Source organism: Amphiprion ocellaris, chromosome 19, assembly GCF_022539595.1.
Source record: "Amphiprion ocellaris isolate individual 3 ecotype Okinawa chromosome 19, ASM2253959v1, whole genome shotgun sequence".
Classification (NCBI taxonomy): Eukaryota; Metazoa; Chordata; class Actinopteri; family Pomacentridae; genus Amphiprion; species Amphiprion ocellaris.
In genome coordinates, this window is record NC_072784.1 from 1721611 (window position 1) to 1744984 (window position 23374).

The window sequence follows — 23374 nt, forward strand, 5'->3', positions numbered from 1 at the left end:
ACAGAAGGTGCTGAGTTTTCACTTTCACCTACTAGAGGAGGAACATCAGTTCAACATCTGGATGTACTCGCAGGATTTTGTGACGTCACATTTTCAGTATAAAACTTCCCCAACTAAGATGTTAAAACACACCCATACACTGACTTTACTCTCAATATGAACACTGTATTTGTATCGTTGTAGCTTCTTTTTTGTGGGAAAATCCAATCAGCCAAATATTTATTTAAAGCATAGGTTTAACTGGCTGATGTTTGATTTCTAATGCGCTCTAAAAATAATGTTTGGCTCAATCACAAACACATTAAAGAAGCAGTTTACATGAGTCTTTTCAAGTTATGACAACTTTGAATGAAATTATGTTCAACAAACTACATGAGGTGAATTATCTTCTCCCTGATAAATGCATTTAATTTCCAGTCTTAACTGTCTGAAATTGTCCAGGGATGTTCACATAGAGGAGAAGGTGAAAAAGTGTAGGAGGTATCTCAACTAGAATTTAATTTTACATCAGCTAATGCAGAAATGTGAGCCCAAATGTCACACATTATGTCAATGCAACCCATCAAAACAATGTTTGCATTTTGAAAGGTTCATCTAAATTTGAGAGGGATTTTTAAAAAAAAAAAAATTATTTTGCAAGCATTGATTTAACTTAATGTTGGGAATAGGTCACTGAATTAGTGAATATTGTGTTTACTCGATGGTACAATGGTGTCGGATGATTGCAGCTCAACTATCTCCACTCACCAGGGGAAGACAGACTTCATCATTATGTCCATGTAGATGAGCAGCACTGGGTCTGGAAAGAAATAATGGATGTCCCTCTTTGGAACCTTTATTTGGGTTAAAAGGTGAAAATACTTGTGCTTTGACTGGATTTAAAAACTGCCACTGAGCACCTTCATTAGGAAGAGAATATCATCTAAGTTTTTGACTAAATTCAAAGATGATTTAAAGTGAGGTAAACCGTAAGTACACGTCGCCATCTGGTGGACATTTTGAGAAAAGAACAAATAAATTGCCCGACCAAGAAAAAAGTCGCACTCTAACATTTCATTGGACCCCTTCAGCTTTGAGTACAGCACTCATTCACTGTGGCATCATTCCGATAAACTTCTGCAAAGTCACAGCATTTATTTCTGTACAGAGACGCATTAATTTCTACCAAGATCTTATATTGATGATGGGAGAGTCGGACCGCTGCTCAAAGTCTTCTCCAGAACATCCCAAAGGTTCTCAGTGGTTCTGAGGTCTGGACTCTGTGGAGGACAATCCATCTCCTGCTCCCTGATCCACTCATTCTCAATGTGACCACATGAATCCTGGCATCATCATCTAGGAACATGAAGAAAACCTCCACTGATGGAAAGACCTGGTCATTCAGTAGCGTTGAACGGTTCTTAACCTGATTTCAGTAGTTTCATCTCCTTAGTTGTTTTCTTTGCTTGAAGTAGGTCAATAATTTGACCCTTCTGAGGCAGATTAACATCCTTTAAATGACCACAGGATATGTCTTCCAACATGGTTATTGAAGACCATTTAAGTGGCGACTTTTTCTTCTGGACAGAGTAAAAACGGATGAGGTTAGAACAGAAAATAAGATAAATTTCAGCTTTCACTTCACTTGCTTGTTTGCTTGTTCTGGAGCTTTTGCCTGCGTCGGTCTTCATCAGCAGATGAAAGGCGCTGTGGAACTGCAGATCTTCATACTGAGCTCAAACTGCTCAAAACTCCAAATCAAACATCTGCATACTTCAGTTTCTCAGATTAGTTGTTCATCAACATGTCTTCTCAGTAAGAAAAGAAGCACTGATGGTGATAATAATAAAACATTTTATTTGTATAGCACTTTTCTAAATACTCAAAGACACTTTACAAGGAGAGAGAAAGCAACAATGAAAACATGTCATGAATAAAAATAGAAACGACTTTAAAAAGAGAAAATACGATGTCAGTAGAATTGTGGGTATTTCAATGAACACCATGTTAGCGAGATAACCTAAACAGAACTACATACTGGATCCATGGATTAACTGTTATTCATCAAATTGACCGTTTCACATCATTCGCTTTTACTTGGTGAGCCATGATTGGCTGCTTATAGGAACGTGCGTGTTGACTAAATCCATCCTGGGAGCAGTGAGATGCAGGCATGGTTTATTTTTTAAATCTTTTTTTTCTACAGGAAAAGCAACACTGGAGGGCATGTCTGAGCCGTCGTGGGGCCGTGTGGAGCTGAAGACAGACTGTATTTTGGCCACTGCAGCTTGAATCGGGTCCAGTTCAGCTGCTAAGTCACTGGTGATGGTGGGAGTGGAGATGAGGGGATGTAAGGCCTTGTTAGATCTTTCCAGCTGTAAGTGGAGGGCGGGTGGGCGGCAGAGACGGTAATAATCGTACAGCACTCGTCCTAAAGTGCTTTAAAAGTGAAAGGAACAAACGTAACAGTCAGTTTGGGACAAAAAGGGATGGAGACTTTTCACTGTTATCTTCTAGATTTGATTCCCAGCCAACATATTATTAAAACTACAATAACCACAAACCACCAGTCAGATGCAAATTCAGAAAAAACGTGAGCGTTCAGTTGTGTGTTAAATAACAGGTAACCGCGCCAAACTGTCCGTGTTGGGAGGTTTCAGTCTGAGAAATGAGGAGGTCCGGCTTCAGTCTACACAGCACACAGAAGCCGAACCGCTGATGAAATGTCTGCAGAACGAGGCCGAGCCGAGTTCTTCCTGTCCTGGTCCTCGCTGTTAGTGCTCAGAGAACGGAGTCACCTCCTAACGCACAATATTCACAATGTTCGTTCTGGAGAAGGTCGAAGGGAAACGGTGGGGGAAATAAAATTTAAAAAAAGAAAAAAATAATTCAAGTTCCCCCCTTCTCCTTAGCTTTTCCAAAAGAGCCTCATTTGACAATAAGTGGGTATTATGTCCAAGACATTTTAGACCAAAGGGAGAATTCTGTCACATTTACTTTGACGACTTGGCATCCAGTAACCCCTCGATAGGGTTTGGAACACACTCTGGATAAAAATAGCCTTTCATTTAACATATGGAAACGGGGTGGGGGAGGGGAGAGACACTATTCATAATGGGAAGGATAGATATTTTCATAACTAGAACGGGAGAGGAGGACGGGGGAGATAAATTCTTAGTGAGAGGACAGACATTTTAACTTATATCCAGTACATGGCATAGATCATACATGAGGGTCAAGGCAACACATCGTTTTAAACCTAACTACTCAGTAATCAATCTCAACTAGTTCTCAATGGTGCCCTTCCCCATTCCCAAACACAACGTTCCAAAAGAGGGCTGAGGGAACAAGGGGGGGTGTCCGGCAGTCCTCCATCCTTGATGCTGGATCTGAAGGGGTGGGGTGGAGGGTTGTGTGGGTGTTGGTGGTGGACGCGACGTGAACAAGTGGGGGTGCTCTGCTCCCAGGAGTCTCATTGATTGTAGAGGGAGCGCTGCTCCCAGGGCATGGCCTGGATGGTGCGTGGCACGGGGGAAGGCTTGAGCGTGGGCGCTCCGTTCGGATGGAGGGAGTGGCTGATGGGGTTGATGGTGGTGAGGGGCCGCTGTGGGGCCAGAGAGAAAGTGTCCTGGTGCTTCGGCTGGAGGGGGGAGGTGTGGGAGAGAACAGGGGAGGAGCCAGAGAGACAGAATAGAGTCATCAGTGGAGTAAAAATACAGTTAGATAAAAAGATGACCGGCTGGGAAGAGACAGGAGGAGGAAAATGGACAAGAGTTCTTCAATGAACTGGTGGAGTTCAGGTGGATGAGGAGAAGGTGAGGTTAGAAAAACCTGCCTGAGGAGCACAACAGGCAGCTGAGAACACCAAATCAACAACAATGCAAAAAGCAACAATGCAAAAAAATCAACAATAAAGGCATCACTAAGAAGCACAAACATGGAGCGCATGGAGCAAAACAACTTCTGAACAACACCTGCCTGTTTTCATCAGGATTTATTCTGCATGTGTGCTGAGTGTCTCTGCAGGTTGATTGAAATTATCAACAAGATGCACTAATTATACTGATATGTTGCATTATTAACTCAGAGTCCAGCTCAGTGGTCCTGCCACTACCATGGCTGTTTATTTTCCATCTACTGGTAGTCTAACGGACTCCTGAGGCTCCTTCACGATCTGTCTTCTATCAAATGCTCAACTTGGTAAATCCAGCATTAACATTACAATTAGGAATGATTACCAAAAATACAAAAAGAGCATTTTTTAAATAGATTTATTGATTGTTGTACTATTTAGCTGATTGACCAAAAATTAGGGCAACAGCAGATGTTGATAGACAGGAGGTCCTCGGTTTACGACGTCCTCGACTTACAGCATTTCGTCGTTACGTCAGAAATGGTTCAGTGGAACTGGTTGGCAAGCGGAGTGGATGAATACTGTATGTAGCCGTCACGCGGCGCTGTAAGACGGCTTTGTTTACATTTGCCGCCACATTGGATTATGCTACATTTGCTAACTTGAATTAATTCTTGAATTTCGCTCGGGATTAATAAAGTATTTATCTATCTGTCTATCTATCTGTCTTCATTATGGCTCCCAAGCGTAAGTCAGACTTAAAGTTTACATTTTTGGTGGTATTTTCCTACCAAGTTGTGTTTGAGTGTGAGCTAATGACTGTTGTCGTTACTGTAGTTGTACAAATATGTAAACTAATTGATATCAATGATGCACGTAACGGCTTTATTTATATTTTCACCGGAGTTCCGACTTACAGCGAAAATCGACTTCTACTACATTGTAGGAACGGAACTCTGACGTAAGTCGACGACCCCCTGTATTTCTAAAAGACCTAAAATCTAAAGAACTAAACTTTTTTTAATCAAAGATAAATGTGTTTCACTGATTCTATTCTAAAAAAAACTATTTAGAGTTATAGGAATGATTGGAAACTCAAGACTGCCATGATGTGCATGGTCTTTACACGTGTATATAAACGTTTGTTCACATCTGTAGTCTTAGGTTGCATTGGATTTTCTGTCTTTGATGTAATACAGGAGGTCACTGAGAGGATTATGTAGAAAAACAAGACCAGAATGTTTAATTTATCTTTTCTATTTGAACTTGTGTTTGATATTTAATCTTTGCTATTGTGGCTTTTTTTATATTTTGTTCTTTTACACACTAAATGTCATGTTTGTGAGGTTAAATTCATCATAATTCATCCTGTATAGAGAAACAATTCTTGGACCTGCACACTCCAACAGGACGATTTGAGGAACTCGGTCAATAAACCAGATGCATCAGTGTGAATATGAATGCCAAAGAAAGCATATATGAATGCATTATAAATGACAACAATATATGATGAAACAGGATTCACGTGCAGCCCTGATTACACTGAGATGTGCAACACAAGCTGAGTGGATGGTTAGTGTAGAAGAAGGAAAGGCAGACTGAGTTAGCAGCACAGCCCCAAGTTAGTGTTGTTAGAGAGCCTCCTACCGCCAGAGAGGACTACACTTCACAGAATCCCCCCATCAGCCTTATTCTAGTCTGTCAGCATTGTCGGGGATAATTCCTTCAGCGACACTAAAAGCAGGTTATTACTCCTAAAAATCCTTCCCACTGAATGCAACGAGCGTCATTCCCAGGGGCAGAAATGGCGACCAGTACTATCTGTAACAATACTAATGACCATACTGGGTTAAATTCTAGTGTTTGAGCAGCGCTGCTACTGAAATCACACTTATTTTTCAAATAATTGACTGGCTGCTGGGGAAAGAAAAACATCTGCAAGTTATCTCTAGATGAACTAAATCAGCCACAGTGCTCTCTACCTGCTATCTTAAAAGCTAAAATTTAAATTATATTAAATAATTTCAGCCTGCTTAATTTTTACTAGAGCTCTGATGAATCGTCTAAGCACGTTACGGCATCAAAAGCAGAAGTGAGCACGCTATGCAACAGAAATAACTGTCCAGGTGGAGCGCTGAACACGGACGGACATGGTCTTTTTTGATGCCGTAACGTGCTTAGACAACCAATCGATTCATCGATAGTTGCAGCCCTCATTTTTACTGAAACAATAACAACAGATTCATTGTAAACCAGCATTCACCTGTCCACGTTCATGTCTGAACTAACAGACATGAACATGAGAGAAATACACTGCAGACTGGTTAGTTTAGTCCTTTCCTTGATTGTTGAGCTGCTGTTTCCACTGTTTACATGTGACTAGCGTAATGGCAGCTGTTGGACGGGACTTTAATTGTAGTACAGCTAGTAAGATGCTGGAGAATGACCTGTAGCATAATAAAATTGTATATTTAACACTCAAAAAAGAATCAATCCACTCACTATGTTCTTCAAATAATGGCAAAGTTAACTTGACGCTTTCATGAAGGTTTGCTCTGCAGTCTAAACTACAGACATGTAATAGTCTCATCAGTGCTGGAACAGTGTTTGATACGAAAACAGCAGACTAAAACCCAAAGATTTAAGAACAAAGCTACAACTGTGTTCACCAGGTGTCTCTACAGCTAGCAGCATTTAGAATTATTCTTTAAATCACTGCTGAAAACAGTTCTGCTAATTAGCCCAGAGGCTCCTGGTGGACACACAGAGTGTTTAAGCATTAGTCCCTCTCTACTGAGGTTAGTAGGCAGACAGGGAGGAGGCAGCTAGCCGGGAGATAGCGAACGGCGGGTGTGTGGCGGTGCTCTCTCCTACCATGGGGTTGGCGCTCAGTCTAGTGTATCCCGAGCTCATCTCCTTTACCTCAGGCACCAGGGGCTGGAGCAGGGAGTAGGAGGAGGACGGGGTGGCGCTGGAGGAGGAGACATGTTTGTTGGAGGACGAGCTCCTCATGCTCTGCTGGCTGCTCTGAGAGGACACCGAGCTGGGACGGCCCTGCTGGGACACACAGGAAGCTCAGCACACACCCCAAACAACCAGACTAGAAACCAGGAATACTCCACAGCAGGGCACGACCCATTTAATATGAGTCCTGACTTCATAGCAAAGAAAATAATGGAGTAGACAAAATGTGATTTATGACCATTACATATTTAAAATGCTGTCAAAGATGACATGTTTTACATCTGAGAAAGGCTCTCTGGTTTTTGTTATGGTTCATATGAGTCCTGACTTCATGGCAAAGAAAATAATGGAGTAGACAAAATTTGATTTAACGTTAAAGAGCATCAAATCTACAAAAAAGACCCTATAAAAACCTATAAAATCCTACCTCTAATCTGCAGCAACAAGAAGTACCAGACCAGATGTAGTTTCATTTGAAGATTAACACTTTTTTCAGGTTATATATTTTCCCAGAGGTTTAATGTTTTGTTGTATGTTTTTGTACTTGAAAATTCCTCTCTGTTGTAAAGTTAAACAATACTGAAGGACAAAGTAGTAAAACAGTCAAATGTTCTGCCTGTAATTCAGATCTTTGCTCTTATAAGCATTAAGGGACCAAAAAAGATTTTATTCATCATACTTTTTTTTAATTAATCGGCCAATTAATCGGTTATTGGAATTTTTTCCTGCCAAATACTGGAATCGGCCTCAAAAAATCCATATGGGTCAGGTCCTACTAAACAGCACGTTGGCCCTAACCCTACAAAAAAAACAAGACGGAACAGTCGACAGACATCCAGTAATATGCACAGTCTGGAGGAAGGAGTTTTCTTTTCCAGCTATTCTCTTCTTTCTTGAGTCTGTTTGCTCATGCAAAATGAAACGCAATTAATATAGATTAAAAATGTATGAGATTTAATTGTGATTAATCGGAATTACTCCACAGCAACCCTGTGATTAACCTGATTAAAAATTTTAAGTAACATATATATAACCTAACTCTAATCTGCAGAAACAAGAAGTACCAGACCAGATGTATTTCATAACTCATTTATAGATTGACTATTTTTAAGGTTCTATAATTTCCCAGAGGTTTAATACTTTGTTGCATGTTTTTGAAAATTCCGTTCTGTTGTGAAGTTTAACAAATACTAAAGGACGAAGTATTGTAAAAGAGTAAAATGTTTTGCCTGTAATTCATATCTTTGTTGTTGGAAGCGATTAGAGACCTAAAAAGAAGTTATTTTATTCATTGTATATTTTTTAAATTAATCAACCAATTAACCCCTTGATGCCTGAATTTATTTACAGTTAAATAAAAAAGTTTTTTTGTGTGTTTTTGCTTTCCAGCTGATGCTAAAATAAGTGGAGATTGTTAATTTGTCTATTACACATAGATAAATAGATACATAATAATAACAACAAATGCATAATAATTAGGTCTCAGTCCAACCGGTCCTTCAAGAAATCTGTGCTTTCAAAGGTTCCGAGGTTCATATTGAATGCGCACAAGCCGGCATTGGAGGAATGGATGCGCTATCTCCGCTGCAGTCTGAATGAAAGTGGTATGATGAGAATTCGTGACAATAGGTGTCAAGGGGTACCAGTATTTTTTTCTACCAAATATCGGCATCAGCCTCAATAAATCCATATGGGTGGGGCCCTTCTCCACGGTGCTGGTTGATCTCCTGCCTACCTGGTGGGGGTCAGGCACAGACTGGCTGCCCTGCCCTCCCTGGGACATGGGTGAGACGCAGTGGGAGGGCAGCGGGTCCTGCTGGCCGTGTCCTCCATGCGGCGGTTGCATCATGGAGTTAGCATTGTTCTGCTGCTGTTGCTGCTGCTGCTGCTGACGGCGAGGAGCTGCGGAGAAATTGGAACGTCGACCTCCAGACTGCATGGAAGGAGAAAGACAGGAGGAAAGAGGGCTTTAAAATAAGATTCTTCACGGCAGTAATGCAGCATTGGTGACAAACGTGAGGTAAAACATGTTTGAGGAGAGGTGACAGATGAATATGATGATGCTGTTTTCTTTTTTCCAATCAGCTTCTTCAAGCTTATTGTGCTGTTCAGAGTTTATTTATTATAGGTCTGTCTCATTCATTTCCTTCCACTGTCCTGTCTGTCTTTATACTATTAATATGAGGGGATGGAGTGGTCGAGTTGTACAAACACACACACAAACACTCACACAGACAACAAGGACTTCTACCAGATCTAGAGCTCATCACTTTACAGACCGTCAACTCCAATCAATGTCCATGCTGATCTCACCAACCTGTTCTCTAACTCTGACAACTTTAGGATTTTAATCATTAAATTAAAACCTAAAACTCTCCCTGAAATGTTCCCTCCACGGTGGATAAACACCACTTAGCCTCCCTTAGCCTCATCATACATCCAACAGTGAGCCTTGTAGGAATTTTAGTTTTCTTTAATACTGGTTTCACAACCTAGGTCTTATCTTTGCAGTTTGAGTCATCATCCTTACTATGTCTGTTTACATATTTAGAGACGCTATAATTAAGTCAACAGGCTTGACAATATAATCAAAATCAATTATACAGAGCACTGAAAGTAAAAACAAGCATTAATGTACCATTCTTAGTTAAGTGTAATATACCCACAAAACCCACGACCAGAACGGAACAACAACAACATTTGAGGAGTCACAAACACACTTTGGGCTACCTAAGACTACATTAAAATATAAACATTTTACAATTTGTCTCAGATTAATTCCAGCTGATCTACAAAATGTATTACTTTGAAAGTGCATTAAAAAGGGACCTGTCTGCAACCAGTACAAATAGGAAAAACAACAACCCTTTAGACAGATCACAGCAGGGAGAGCACAGGTGTAATCAATATCATTAACAGCTGCAGTGTGCTTAGATTGGATTGTTCCAAGAGTTCCTGTGATCGTACACGTTAACCCACCGTTACCTCTTACTGAGACACTTGATGGCACTGAATCAATTACTAGCTTGACTTCTGGAAATGGACTGTTACTGCGACTCCATCTGCACATGGGAAAAAATGTCAACCTGTCCTTGAATGTGCACTTTCATTTTCACTTAAATAAACAGTTCTGATGCAGCAGAAACTATTCACGACCTGTGGCTGGTCGGGCCTCCATAACTGAGTCATGAGTAACTAATTTGACAGCAATGCACCATAAAAGCAGAATAATTACCAAATAATCAGCTAAACAAGAGTTAAACTCCAGATGAGGAGCATTAGTGTTTGCTTTAGATATTTGTGGGGACTTAGGATGGTCGTCCACTTTGCTCAGCCTCAAACTCACTGCCAAATATAGACAAATAAGACCCAAGCTGTCAGGAAACGATTTTAGATGTAATGGTCAGCCACAGCTGTAAGGGTACAATTAGGCTCACACTGAAACAGACCACAGGAGAGAGGCAGAAACTGTGCTGCTGAACAACAATTTTATGGCAACAAGCCACATTACAGAGAAATATCAGCTCCCTCAGCAGTTCAGTGTTTTCATTCTGACCATCACATGTAAAATGCCTGTGTAAGTTGGCCCTTCCTCACGCCTACCCCTCAGCCTGCCTCACACACGACAAACACTCACATGCTCACTCACGCTCACACCAACCTGCATTTTGGGCGCGGCGCTGCAGCGGTGCTGGGCCAGGTCCAGCATGGTTCGGTAGCTCTTAAAGCAGGACGGGCAGCTGAACCGGTTCTTATGAACCAACCCCACGCACACACAGACACACACACACACAAACACACACATATAAGTTTGGATACTTGCGAGGAAAATCTGCTTAATTGTGTTCATTCCCTGACCTCTGAGCCCTGACGCTGTCCCTGAACTGAGCCTAACCCTGGTCTAACCCTGACTCCACAGCACATTTAACTACAGGAGGGCTGGAAAAGAGTTCTCCCAAGCAGGATGCTCGTAAAAACTGTGGTTGGAGAGGACAGAGGGTCAAGGTGCTGCTTTCTGTTACTTACACATGATTCATCAAAGCAAGTACAGGAGGTCCTCGGTTTATGACGTCCTCCACTTACAGCGTTATGCCGTTATGTCGGAACGGGGTCAGTGGAACTAGTTGGCGAGTGGAGCAGATGAATACTGTATGTACAGTTGTCATGCGGCACCATCAGATGACTTTGTTTACGTTCACTGCCACATTGGATCATGCTACATTCACTAACTTCATTATGGCTCCCAGTGTTTCCTGTACATCCATTTAGGAGCGGTGGAACGCCAGTGCTAAATCCTAGCCACCACTCCTTGAAATTTCATTCTTTTTTTCATTTTTTTCGGGTTAAAGTGACATCACGTCACCAGACACCAGGTCAGAGAGTCAGAGGAGGGTCGCCTTGGAAAATAGGGCAGCGACTTACCGAAGAAAAGTTATTAGCTTAAATAGTCAGTCTCTAAATATTGATGTCCAGCTAACATTACATAACATATCAGTAGCTTCAGCTAATTGGGCCTGGTGCCAACTCAGTGTCGTTAATGTGAATAAACTATTGATAGCATTCAGCTAATATCTACACGCCATGATGTAACTGCTGACTGCATTTTCAGATGAGCTTGTTCAAATATTTTTTTTATTTTTAATTTTTACATTCAGCCTTTAAAAAGCTATTTTCAACTGGCCATTTAATAAATAGGTTGTACAAGTAAAATCTGCACTCAAGTGTCATTTCTTTACGTTTCCCACGGCTTCCGGAGAGCCTGCCGCCGCCGTTGAAAAACATCCTAGAGGAAACACTGGGCTCCCAAGCGTAAGTCAGACTTAAGGCTGGGTTATGCTTTCGCACAAAGGAGCCGCGCAGAAATGAGACGCTTGGAAATCCACTCGAGAGAACGTGTGTGATTTTATACTCCATGCGGCGTCTGCTCCCAACCTGCAGGGGGCAGTATATCGCAAACACACGTCTACCTAGTCTACCCTAGAGTAGAAGAAGTTTGCCAACATTTACACCACTTATAACCTGGCATTTTACCGAATAGTTGCACTTCAGCAGTTCGTTTTAATTTCGCACCATATGTTCATAACCTGGTTACCATGGTGATGAATCATATAAATGTCTGTATTTCTGAACTTCTGCTGCTAGGAGCTCCGGTTCTTCCGCCAGTTTTCCACGTGTCTCCGTCCACGTAGTTCAAACAATCTGGAGGTCCACGATGCGGAAATTTTCCACTTGAGAAGGGCCGTGTGAGGGGGCGTGGCTGCAAAAATGACACAATTCGTCGGCACGGAGCCGCACGGACGCGCCAAGCATAAAACAAGCTTTAGAGTTGGCATTTTGGCCGGTATTTTCCTACAGAGTTGTGTTTCAGTGTGAGCGAATGTTTGTCATTACTGTAGTTGTACAAATATGTAAACTGATCGATATCGTGATGCACCTAACAGCTTTGTTTACATTTTCACTGGAGTTCCAACTTAAGGTGAATATAGATTTCCGTCACACCATAGGAACAGAACTCTGACGTAAGTCGAGGACCTCCTGTAGTACAATTTATGTTTCCCAGTCATGCACATCAACATCCACACGTTTCCCCTGCAGGAGGAAAAACCGTCCCACTGTTTTATCACAAGTACAAATAATGGAACTCCAACAAAAAGTTCCACTTTGTCTGAAACATTTGAGCATTTAGTGCCAGTTTAGTCTATAGTTGAGTATAGAGGACATGTTGGTAGAGTCACATCAGAAAAGTGTCTCTCCAATAAGGCGTTGCTGGTTTTTCACATGAAAAGTGCCTCAAATAAGATTACAAAAGAAAACGGGAGAGAGATATATAACTCTTAACTCCTTTCTCACTTGCCAAACATAGCAAAAAGTGTATGTGAAAATCAGATCAATGGTTGAACACAGAATCCCTCCACCTTTAAGACTTCAGTAAATAGGTGTTGGTAATCATGTCAATAACCAAAGCTTTTAGTTTATTCTTCATACAGGCAGGTGAACAGATAGAATTAGTGCTGTGGTTTACTAACTAAAAAGTACGGTGAGTAGTATTTAATGGGGAACAAAGAGGGAATTGTGCACTCAGAAGTCATTTTCATGTGTAGTTTTTCATCACATTGTTTGACACTAATTTCATACAGTTAGTAAATATTAGAATTCCATCACCTCTACCCCTAAAAACTGTCACATCAGCCAGCCTGTGGTCAAAGTGTTAGTTTGTGTGTGTTAAAGACACTCACACCAAGTACAGGGTTAAATTAGTAGAATTCTAATGGCTGCTTTATCTCAAAGCCTCATCTGTAGATATGCAATGAAAGTGTCCACAGATTTGTTGCTTTTTTATGCCAAAATATATCTTGGGAATCAGTGGGAATTTGCTGTGCATTTATCTTGTAAACCTAACGATTGTAGAAGTCGCCAGACAGATTTCACCAGACCAAAGAGAGGAGCTAACACATCAGGAATCAGAATTATGAAATTAAAGAGAAGTGTTTGGTCTTTGTTTTGTCTGAACCTTCAGAGTCTCTGCTGTCACACATGAAGCAGACGAGGTGAGCAGACTGCTGCAGGAGAGGAAAAGTCTAATAATAACCTAAACATTAAAGTTTAAAATTCTCCTGCTGCCTCTGCAGAAGTCACTGCACAGAATAAACCGTCTGAAACACAACGACCCACCTCTGTCCTCCAGCCAAGAACTGGGCGTTTGGTCTCTCAGTGTGGAAACATGCAGAAGATTTACCAAGAAGTGTGTCATTTTATGATCTAAATGAACAGCTCACGTTCATTAAATGGTTAAAAGAGAGCTGTGTTTCAATGATGCTGGTTAAAGCTAAGCAATTTCTGCCAGAAATAAAATTGTAGTGGCGTTTCAACCAACTTTAACCACGTTTTCAGACTAAAAACCCCAAAATACACGACCAATCAAAAGTGGTTTTTATTTAATTATTTTATAGACTGTAGATTAATACTGAAGACATCAAAACTATAAAAGAATACATAAGGAATTATGTTGTAAACAAAAAAGTGTTAATCTTCAGTATTAATCTACAATGTAGAAAATAATACTGACTGGAAAGTTTACCTTTTTTTTAAAAAAAAAAAGGAACATTTGTAGCTTACATTTCTCCACTAAAGAATGTGAAGATGCTTTGATTCCTACCTCAGGCCCACTGGATTCCAGATGTTTTCTGTCTGACACATTTGTTAACACGAGATTGGAAAAAGAAAACTCCTTTGCTGAAATTGATATTTTTGAAGGAGAATATTCCCAAACTTGTGTCGTATTTTGTTCTTTAGCTTGAAGTAGTGAACGACTTTAGGTGGCTGAATTCGTTAGGCATTTCATTTTATATATTTTTTTAAAAATGCGTTGATTGGATGTTTTCAAGTTCAAAAGTATGTCAGTAACCACACAAGTCATGGGAAAATGCCAGTTTGTCACAAAACAATTGAACGAGAGAGTGTGTCCAGACTGTTGACTGGTGGTGTGGCTCTGCAGGTCACAGAGAAGATTTAAAATTACGGAAACAAAAAAAGTGATATTTTTAATTTGCATCTTCGAAGACTGACAAACAATTCACTTATTTAAAGTGTTATTGAGGTAAAGTTAGAATCACTTACTAGGTGAAAGGTGGAAGGCTGAGGATTTCATGACAGCTGTTGTAGGTATTAGTGAGTTTGTATGTGATTTCAAAGTTTCTAAACTGTTCCATACAACACCTGAGTCAATTTATTAATGACAGAGAAAAATGTGATTTAACTTATCAGATTTATATCTGTTAATCGTGTATTAATCCGTCACTTAAAGTAGTCCCTAACAAATGCATTGTATCCTCCTGTTTGTGAAATATTTGACAACAACTTAGCATCCTGCTGTTTCAGGAAATCCAGGTGTCTTTGTGTTTGTGCTCTTCAGAAAGCATTTAACCCTCTTGTTGTCCTCATTTACAGGCACCAAAAAATATTGTTTCCTTGTCCGAAGAAAATCCAAAAATTCTGCAAAAAAATTCCCCTAATTTCTGAAAATTTGCAAAACCTTCAGGAAGAAAATTCTAATAATTCCTTAAGTTTCCCTTAAAACTATTATTTAAAAAAAAAAAAAATCCCCAAATTTGGCAAGAAATTTCTTGTAAATAGTTTCAAAAAATGAGTAAAAATTTTCCAAAAAAATCCTAAAAATATCTAAAGTGATTACATGTATATCAGTAAAACTTCTAATATTTTCTTTAAGACCATTCAAGTCAAAATCTACGAAAATCCAGCGAAATTTGCTGGATTTTTGGATGTTCTTAAGAAACATTTTTAACATCTTTTTTTTCCCACCAAAAATGTTCACAGATTTCCCAAAAATGTTGAAAATGTGGACATTCCTCCCACATTTTCAAACTTTAAAATGGGTCAGTTTTGACCCACAGGACGACACGAGGGTTAAAGATCAAAACAAAACACACCTAAACTCACCTACATCTAAACATTTTGTTGCATTTCCTTCATATGCATGCACCATGCGAGGACTCACACGTAGAGAACCTCTACATCAGTAACACTAATGAATCCCACCCACTGCTCTCTCAGCACCGTCTCTAACCGACCTACCTGGTTGGACGCAGCAGCAGTGCAGCGGTGCTGTGCCAGCTCCAGCATGGTCCTGTAGCTCTTGCAGCAGGAGGGACAGTCGAAACGGTTGGGCCCATCGTCGTGGATCCTCTGGTGGTTGCGGAGGTATCGAGCGAGGCGGAAGGCCTTCCCACACAGGTCGCACATGTAGCGCTTCTGACCGTGAATTCGCATGTGGTTGCGCAAGGACATGTAGTTGGTGTAGGGCTTACTACAAAAGTCACACCTGAGGTTGGGAAGTAGAAACGACATCGAGGTTAGATAAAGACATCTGACATTTCACTGATCAAACCACGAGTTGCAGTGTGATATTTTTTGGGTACGATGTGCGAAAAGTAAAGAATGATGTAACTACGGCAAACGCTATTAGACTGAAAACCAAAGTTAAATCATATCTATAAAATACATAATGATGAAGGTTCTAGTAATCACTGATGTTCTGATGGGATGGTGTGTGTCTGTGGAGCACACACACACAGCTGGATGATCATCAAGTGATCAACATGTATTGTTGGAGTGAAGACCATCACATGCTTTTTAGAAAATGATATGTGGAGAACTCTAAAGATAATGGTGTAAACTTAAAGCAATATAACTTTTAGAAGAGGAGTATCAGAAAAAAAACAATACATAAAGGTATAATATGCATGAAATCTGTCTCAAAATAATAGAGCCTGAAGATGTTCTCTCTAAAACACAACCTAATGATAATCCGATAATAACAACACATTTCATTGAAAGTGCCTTTCAAGGAACTCAAGGACACTTTACAGAGGCATAAAAATAATAATTAAAAACTCTACAATAAAAAATATCAATTTTAAAGAAAATACTAGAGGTTTTACTGATATATATGGAATCATTTTAGATATTTTTAGGACTTTTTTTTGGAAGATTTTTACAAATTTTTTGAAAATAGTTAAAAGAATTTTCTTGCCAAATTTGGGGGATTTTTTTAAAAATAAAACTTTTAAGGGAAACTTTTAAGGAATTATTGGAATTTTCTTCCTGAAGGTTTTGCAAATTTTCAGAAATTTGGGGAATTTTTTTGCAGAATTTTTCGATTTCTTTCAGACAAAGAAATAATATTTTTTTGGTGCCCATAAATGAAGACAACACGAGGGTTATGGCACTTTTCGACCAGAACCTACTCGACTCCACTCTATTCGGTTTGTGAGGAGCTGAACGGTGCGACTTGCAACGAGAAACTATATCAGGAGGTCTCTGAGCGGACGGCCGTGCACAGATACAGCAAGACAATGAAGCAGTGTCGGGAGAAGCTGAAGAAGCTCAAAAGTGACTATCGGTCCATCAAGGACCACAGTGGGTCAAACTGGAGGTGCTGGAAGTGGTTTAACCAAATGGACGCCATTCACGGCACCAACCGGTGAGCAACGGGAGGGAGAGTCGCCTCGACTCCACTGCTGCATTGTTGGAGACCATGTTGGAAGATGGAAAGTGTTTAGTGATTCCACCCACGATGAGGTGGTGCTCAACTGTAATGGAAAACAACCTAAACCGAGTCAAGTTGAGTAGGTGCTGGTGGAAAAGCGCCTTTAGATTCCACTTGATCAGAGTCTTGAATCCCAACCTGAAGTCTCCGGTCTTGTGGGTGAGCTTGTGGTTGAGCAGGGAGCTGGCGTGCTTGTAGGCGCAGCTGCACAGGTCGCAGACATACGGCCTCTCGTCCGACTCCATGTCGTCTGATGCTGTCGTCGCCGACGGCGGCGGCGCTGGTGCCGGCGCTCGAGATTCCATGGAGAGACTGGAGCTAGAGAGTGACGCTGAGGAGAGACTGGAGCTAGAGAGGGCTGCCGAGGACGAGGGGAGCTGATCGCACCAGCTGATGGTTGAACTTGGCTGTGACAGAGGAGAGGAGGAAATTAAATATATACATCATCAAGTCACTGATATGTGTAGAGAAATAACAAACAACATTTGTATTATTTCTGACTTTAAAAGTGATACAGAATGGCATGTATATAGTATATTATAGAACAAATTTGAAATCCTTCTAACAGAGAAAACACACTGGATGAAAACAATGACAGACGTTGCAGAAATTCTCAGTAAACAAATTTGTCAAGTGAGCAAAAACACAACTCATGGCTGAAACGACAAGCCATGTCATCAGAGCGTGCTGCATAAATAAACTTCCGTCACATATTTTCATTGCTGCACCTGATAAAATAACAACCGAGTCATGAAACATGCCTTAGTCTGTTACTGTCAACAAAGTACCGTACCAACTAGTCAGGAGACAACAATCCAAGAGCACGTTTGGAAAAAAAAGCAGCTCACAATCACAGCAACTATAGCCACATCACAGCTGTGCATTCCGACAACTGAAACCCAAATGCAAACCACAACTTCAAGTCACCGAACAGGTTTATTTTTCATTTATTTAATCCAAACTGATCTAGTGAATGCAACACATTCTGTCTGAAACATGCAGATCGCTGGCACGACTTACAAACATCAGAAAATAACCAAACCTGAGCCTCCTGAGTTTCACACAACAAAATGACCACAAACACAATGCAACAGGACATCAGCAAACACACTCTGGCAGCAGACATATAGAACAACACTGCAAATACAGTAACACAACTTTTCTGAAAGTAATAAAAACTCAGGAATACATGGGTGACACTAAGTACACAGCATTCTGTAATACTAGAACTGTGCAATCCAAAAAATAATCTACATAGTTTGGTATTTTTTAGTAAGAGTATGAGATTTTAGTTTCCCTCCAAAACTTCTGCTGTTTTTTGTCATTTGCACAACTTGTTTTTTTTTACTCTGTTAAGGTAGTGGACATATCAGAGCATTAAAACACTTCAAATCAATTTGGAGAATGTATGTTAGACACACTGGTTAGTAAAAGAGAAACGCAAAATCAACTGCTAGTCATTGACCTCCACTTTCAAGCCTTAAGTGTTTTGTTTTCTTTCCCATATCAACACTCCAATTATGTTTATTCTATGTGACATAAAAATAAATATCCCTGCATCGCCATGAGAACTTCTATAATTACCAAGAAGAGTATGGGTCCCAATTCTATTTTAGTGACAGGGATAATGTGTTCCTGTGCAGATATTTCAAAACAAAAATAAAAAAACACACTATTCATTTCGGTACATCTGCATTAACAGCAGTTGGAGGTGAAAGTGAGTTGATTCTGTCAGGTCTGTCTGAGGTAGTCTGGCACAAACACACACATCTGAGGATTTAAAGACAGATCACAGATTCTTTTCACAGGCATGAAGTTGCGGAGTTGGCTTTGGTTTGAAGAGCTACAGATTTCTGAAGAGGAGGTGGGGAGGAATTGTGCATATTGGAAGTGCTACCTAGCTGTTATTGTGGGTCACATTAAATTATAATAATCAATCATGATTAATACTGATTAAAGAGGCAGGGTGTGAATACAAGACACAGCAAGTGAGTGATTTCAAATGCCCAAAATGATAACAGGTTTCTGAGAATAAATGGAATTAGCTGAAGTTCCTGCAGACACAGAGGAGGTAAATATTGACAACAGATGATGGGAACCTTAACTGCAGCCCCCACAGTTCAATGTGTGGAAAAAAAACTTATAAATTAACGTGTATGCGCCGTGCAGATAATCTCCCGGCTGAGAGCCTCTATGAATGGACAGTCTGGCTCTACAAAGGGGTCTTTCTAAGTCCTCCGCGGGGCGTCTTCCGCTCCCGTTTCCTGCGGGGCAGCCCGGCCGTGTTTACTTAGCGCTGCTCGCTAACAATATTACAGGCCCCATGCACACACTTCCACTTTCACTGCTCAAGTAAACCCCATTACTAGGCGATACAACAGCGGGAACATTCAAATGATTATTGTCTGTAGCTGAGAGACACACTGCCTTGTTTTGCCCAGGCTCTGCTGGCGGCTAACGGTTTGTCTGGAGTTAGCTTTAGCTCCGTAACGCTTGGCTGCTTTAGCATTACTTTCACAACAGCAGAACCTTTGGGGGATCTTAACAGCCCAGCAACGATGTAGTAGATGGGAAATAAATCCGCTAAATCATATTTGGAGATTCAAAAGACACAGTTTGTTGCGGAAAATAATATTAGCCACTTAGCTCGCCTGCTAACTAGGCCGGGAGCCCCTCAGCATGACGACTGGTCCGTTAGCCGCATGCTAACGAAGCTGCTTTCTGACTTAGCTGGCAGCTTTAGCTCACCCAGTGTCGCTAAACGGAATTACAGACACACAACTAACAACCACGTGTAAACACAGAGTGCTCGGTGGGTGAACCGTGGCTCCGCTGGCCGCTTCAGGCAGCCTTCTGGCGGCTAGTTAACGGCTGCTTTCTTACTCCGGAGTCGTTCGGGTCCTTTTTCCAGAACAATTGGGAGCAGTGGCCGAAAGACTCTGTCGATGTCACATAGTTCACTCCGTTTCTGTCTTGAAAGTCTCCGTGTGTGCTGCCGGTATTTGTCCTGGCGTACATCGTCGCTTTTTCAGATTCTTCGACTTTTTTTTTTTTTTAAGCAGAAAAGAAACAGGGCCGCTTTGTCGGGATCTTCTTCCGAAAAGAAAAATATTACTTCTGTGAAATGAGCGTTTTGGCGGCGGACATATCGGAGCAGACGGAGCGTTACTGCCGCCTGGCGGACCGGAGTGTGACGGCCGACACTGCAGGGAAATACGGTCACACCTGGTAGTGCACTAATGAACAGCAAACTTCACCAGTTAATTATCCCTCGTGTTGTCCTGTGGGTCAAAATGACCCATTTTAAAGTTTGAAAATGTGAGGGGAAAGAAAATCCACAGTGAAACTTCTGATGTCCACATTTTCATCATTTTTTGGAAATCTTTGAAAATTTTTTGGTGGAAAAAAAGTTTTTTCTGAATGTTCTTAAAGAAAATACTAGAAGTTTTACTGATATATCTGTAATCACTTTAGATATTTTTAGGATTTTTTGGAAGATTTTTACTCATTTTTCTGAAAATATTTAAAAGAATTTTCTTGCCAAATTTGGGGGATTTTTTTTTAAAATAATACTTTTAAGGGAAACTTTTAAGGAGCTTTCTTCTTAAAGGTTTTGCAAATTTTCATATATTATATATTATTATTATTATTATGTCATTGCACATTAAAACACATCCTCATTTGCACATTATGTTCATTTGCACATTTCTATATCATTCTGTATATTTTTGTATGCATTGTTCATTGTTTTTCTTTTCTATTTTATTTGAATCTATTTTATTTTATGTTACCTTCACTTTACATAATGTTCTGTGTCATCTTGTAGTTGTTTACCCCCTTGTTATTAAATACCCAGCTGCTGTAACAACAGAATTTCCCTCTGGGGATTAATAAAGTCTGTCTAAGTCTGTTGTTATTATTATTATTATTATTATTATTATTATTATTATTACTATTAATAATAATAATAACAACAACAATAATAATAATAATAATAATAATAATAATAATAATAATAATAATAATAATAATAATAATAATAATAATAATAAATTAACTTATTAAAATTGACCAGTGCATGAGAAACACATTTCTGCCTGTAATGTCTCTCCTTAAATGATTTGAGGGTCTCAGATTTCCACATATTTCTGGTGAATTGCTACTAAAATTGCTGCTTACACCTTATTGAATCTATAATAATAATAATAATAACCTCATTTTCCAATATATTGCAGTACTGCATTGATTACTGTATTAATTCTACCTAAAGCACATTTGAAAATTTCAGTATTCTACAGTAAAATTTTACACATTGTTTGTATGAATCTTCATCTATCCTGACGACAATAATAATGATGTAATTTTATATGTTATTCACCGGAAATATCTCTCCAATTTCTGCTTTAGGACAATTTTTTTAATCAAATTTAATCTAATTCATGCCTTCAATAAATAGGCATCTTTATAAATAATTATCAGCATGAATGAGAATTTCCCCGATGAGGGATGAGTAAAACTTATCTTATCTTGTGAATCTGTTCACCAGTTTGTACATTTTTTTCCACAGCAGTTCTTTTATTGCAGAGATGATAATTACACTCTGAATCATAAAAACCTGCTCCACCTGTTCTGGTTTAGACTTTGATATGAAGGAGAGTAATATAAAAAACAGTGCAGCTGAGAACAACACTCATTCCAGAACCTGGGTGAGAAAGTGTGTGATCTACAAACACTCATGGGGATAACCTGAGTAAGTGCAGCAGTCCAGTGTGTTTCCTAACATTTAATCAGTTCTGTTAAATTCCAAATGATTGTTTTGTTTTCGGAGGCTTTAGACTAATGATTCATCTCCTCACTCTCTGTTTCTGCAGCAGTTTCATTTCACCATGGAAAGGTACTGAAATCTATATTTTATATCAATACTCATAGTTTTATGCACTAATTCTTGTTAACTGTTGGATAAATTGGTACAGGGATAAAAAAAATGCATAAAAACATCATTGTGTGGCTACAGAACAGTGAGAACAGCTTTGTTTATGCATTACTGCTGTTATTTATTTATAATTTTTAACAAGTTTCTTATTTGAAAAGATTTCAAAGTTGATTCAGTCAAACTTAAAGTCTGCACTTAAGAGGATGGAATTAAAATTTAACATTTTCTATGACAATAATCCAACCTGACGTGATATTCTGGACTCTGGACTCTTATATGGTCTGATTGTAGAGGTCTGTGGTTAGATAAACAAGTTTATTGGTGTATAGTTTGATTGTTGAAGAGGATTTAATGTCATACATGACAAAAAAGCTGCAAAAAAGTCTGAACTGTTTTGCTGTATTTGGTTTGTAGAGGCTTAATAACTGCATCTGTTGATCAGGATCCAGGAGAAGAGACCATCAGAGTCCAGATGTGAGTCTCTGCAGGACGATGGTTCAAAGGACGACTTTAAAGATGAACCTCATTCTTTAGAAAAGAAGTAGGTTTGAATTTCAGACTTCTCTCTGCACGCTGCTGTTTGTGTTTTATCACTTATTGCTCCAAAAGAAAAAAACATCCAACTCATGGGTTGTTGTTTATTCCTGTGTTTCTCAGCATCCAGCAGCAGAAACCAGCCTCCAGCTGTGTGTCCATGCAGAGCGACCGGTCAAAAGGTGGCCTGATTGATCTTAAAGACAGACACGTCTCTGTGGAAAGGAGGTGAGTGTAATGAGCAGCAAAGTGTGGCTGATTCTCCCATCCAGACAATGAATAAACATCCCAGTCTGCATAATGTTAGTCATTAGTATATATAATATTTCCATTTGTTGGGTTCTCATCACTTCCTTTTAAGACTTGGTCCGGCTTCATCTTTTTTTCATCTTATATGAGTTGAAATGACATTTGTAAATATGACATGTTTGTAGTTTTACGTAAATTTTTGTGGTGGGGGTTGTCATATTTTGAAAAAGTTATGGTTGGATTATAATACTAAATAAAAAAGAAATATGTCATGATTATCTCAACTTAATAAAAAGAACATCATCCGAACTATTTCTGAATCAGCTCATTTTATTATTGTTTAGCTCATTAGAAGGTGGTTGGTATTAAATTCAGACAGTTATTTAGTTGACATTTTAGTGATATCCAGTCATTTATTATTAATAAGTGATTGTTTACATAATAAATAATTATGGAATTTGTAAAGACATGATCATAATGAACATAAAAACACATTAGTTTTTAACTTTTAATAAAAATGTATGCAGATATATCCCATGGACTTCAAAAGTCGGTCAATTATATATTGACCCGGACAATTTTTAGTCATTGTAGACAATTTTCTTGTCATTTTCAAAAAGTTTTATGTCAGCTTGGATCATTTCTCGTCATTTTGGATCATTTTTGTGTCTTTGGGATCATTTTGAAGTCATTTATGACAAATTTCTTGTCATTCTGGACTAATTTTCCGCAATTATGGATCATTTTCAAGTCATTCTGGAATGACTGGAATATATAATTGCGGGACTTTTTGTAA

General features: G+C 39.5%; 1 protein-coding gene and 1 long non-coding RNA gene across 4 annotated transcripts; one reads left to right on the forward strand and one right to left on the reverse strand.

The window, feature by feature from the left end:
- Nucleotides 1–1813: 1813 nt before the first annotated feature.
- On the reverse strand, nt 1814–19980 carry LOC111566598 (zinc finger protein 646-like). Of its 3 annotated transcripts, none has more exons than XM_023267293.3 (7): nt 19746–19980; nt 17001–17269; nt 15389–15635; nt 10458–10547; nt 8532–8729; nt 6755–6886; nt 1814–3619 (listed from the first exon to the last, which is right to left on the reverse strand). In XM_023267293.3, exons 1-7 carry the CDS (start codon nt 19878–19880, stop codon nt 3452–3454), a joined length of 1239 nt encoding a protein of 412 aa, XP_023123061.2. In that variant the 5' UTR covers nt 19881–19980; the 3' UTR covers nt 1814–3451. The 3 variants fall into 3 exon arrangements, with proteins under 3 accessions (XP_023123061.2, XP_023123053.2, XP_023123068.2); XM_023267285.3 differs by having other exon boundaries at nt 6707–6886; nt 19746–19978; XM_023267300.3 differs by lacking the exon at nt 10458–10547 and having other exon boundaries at nt 6707–6886; nt 19746–19975.
- Nucleotides 19981–21546: 1566 nt separating this feature from the next.
- LOC118470085 (uncharacterized) lies at nt 21547–23283 on the forward strand. The gene is made up of 4 exons (XR_004847106.2): nt 21547–21612; nt 21734–21756; nt 22238–22336; nt 22453–23283. It is a non-coding gene; the product is annotated as an uncharacterized LOC118470085 (long non-coding RNA).
- Nucleotides 23284–23374: the final 91 nt, after the last annotated feature.

Excerpts from the sequence above, each read along its gene's own strand:
- LOC111566598 (XM_023267285.3), bottom strand. The coding sequence starts at position 19,880 with ATGTACGCCAGGACAAATACCGGCAGCACACACGGAGACTTTCAAGAC. Across the intron at positions 6,887-8,531 it reads CTGTGCCTGACCCCCACCAG|GGCCGTCCCAGCTCGGTGTC; the intron begins GTAGGCAGGAGA and ends GTGTCCCAGCAG. Across the intron at positions 3,620-6,706 it reads GACTGAGCGCCAACCCCATG|CCGAAGCACCAGGACACTTT; the intron begins GTAGGAGAGAGC and ends TCCCCCCTCCAG.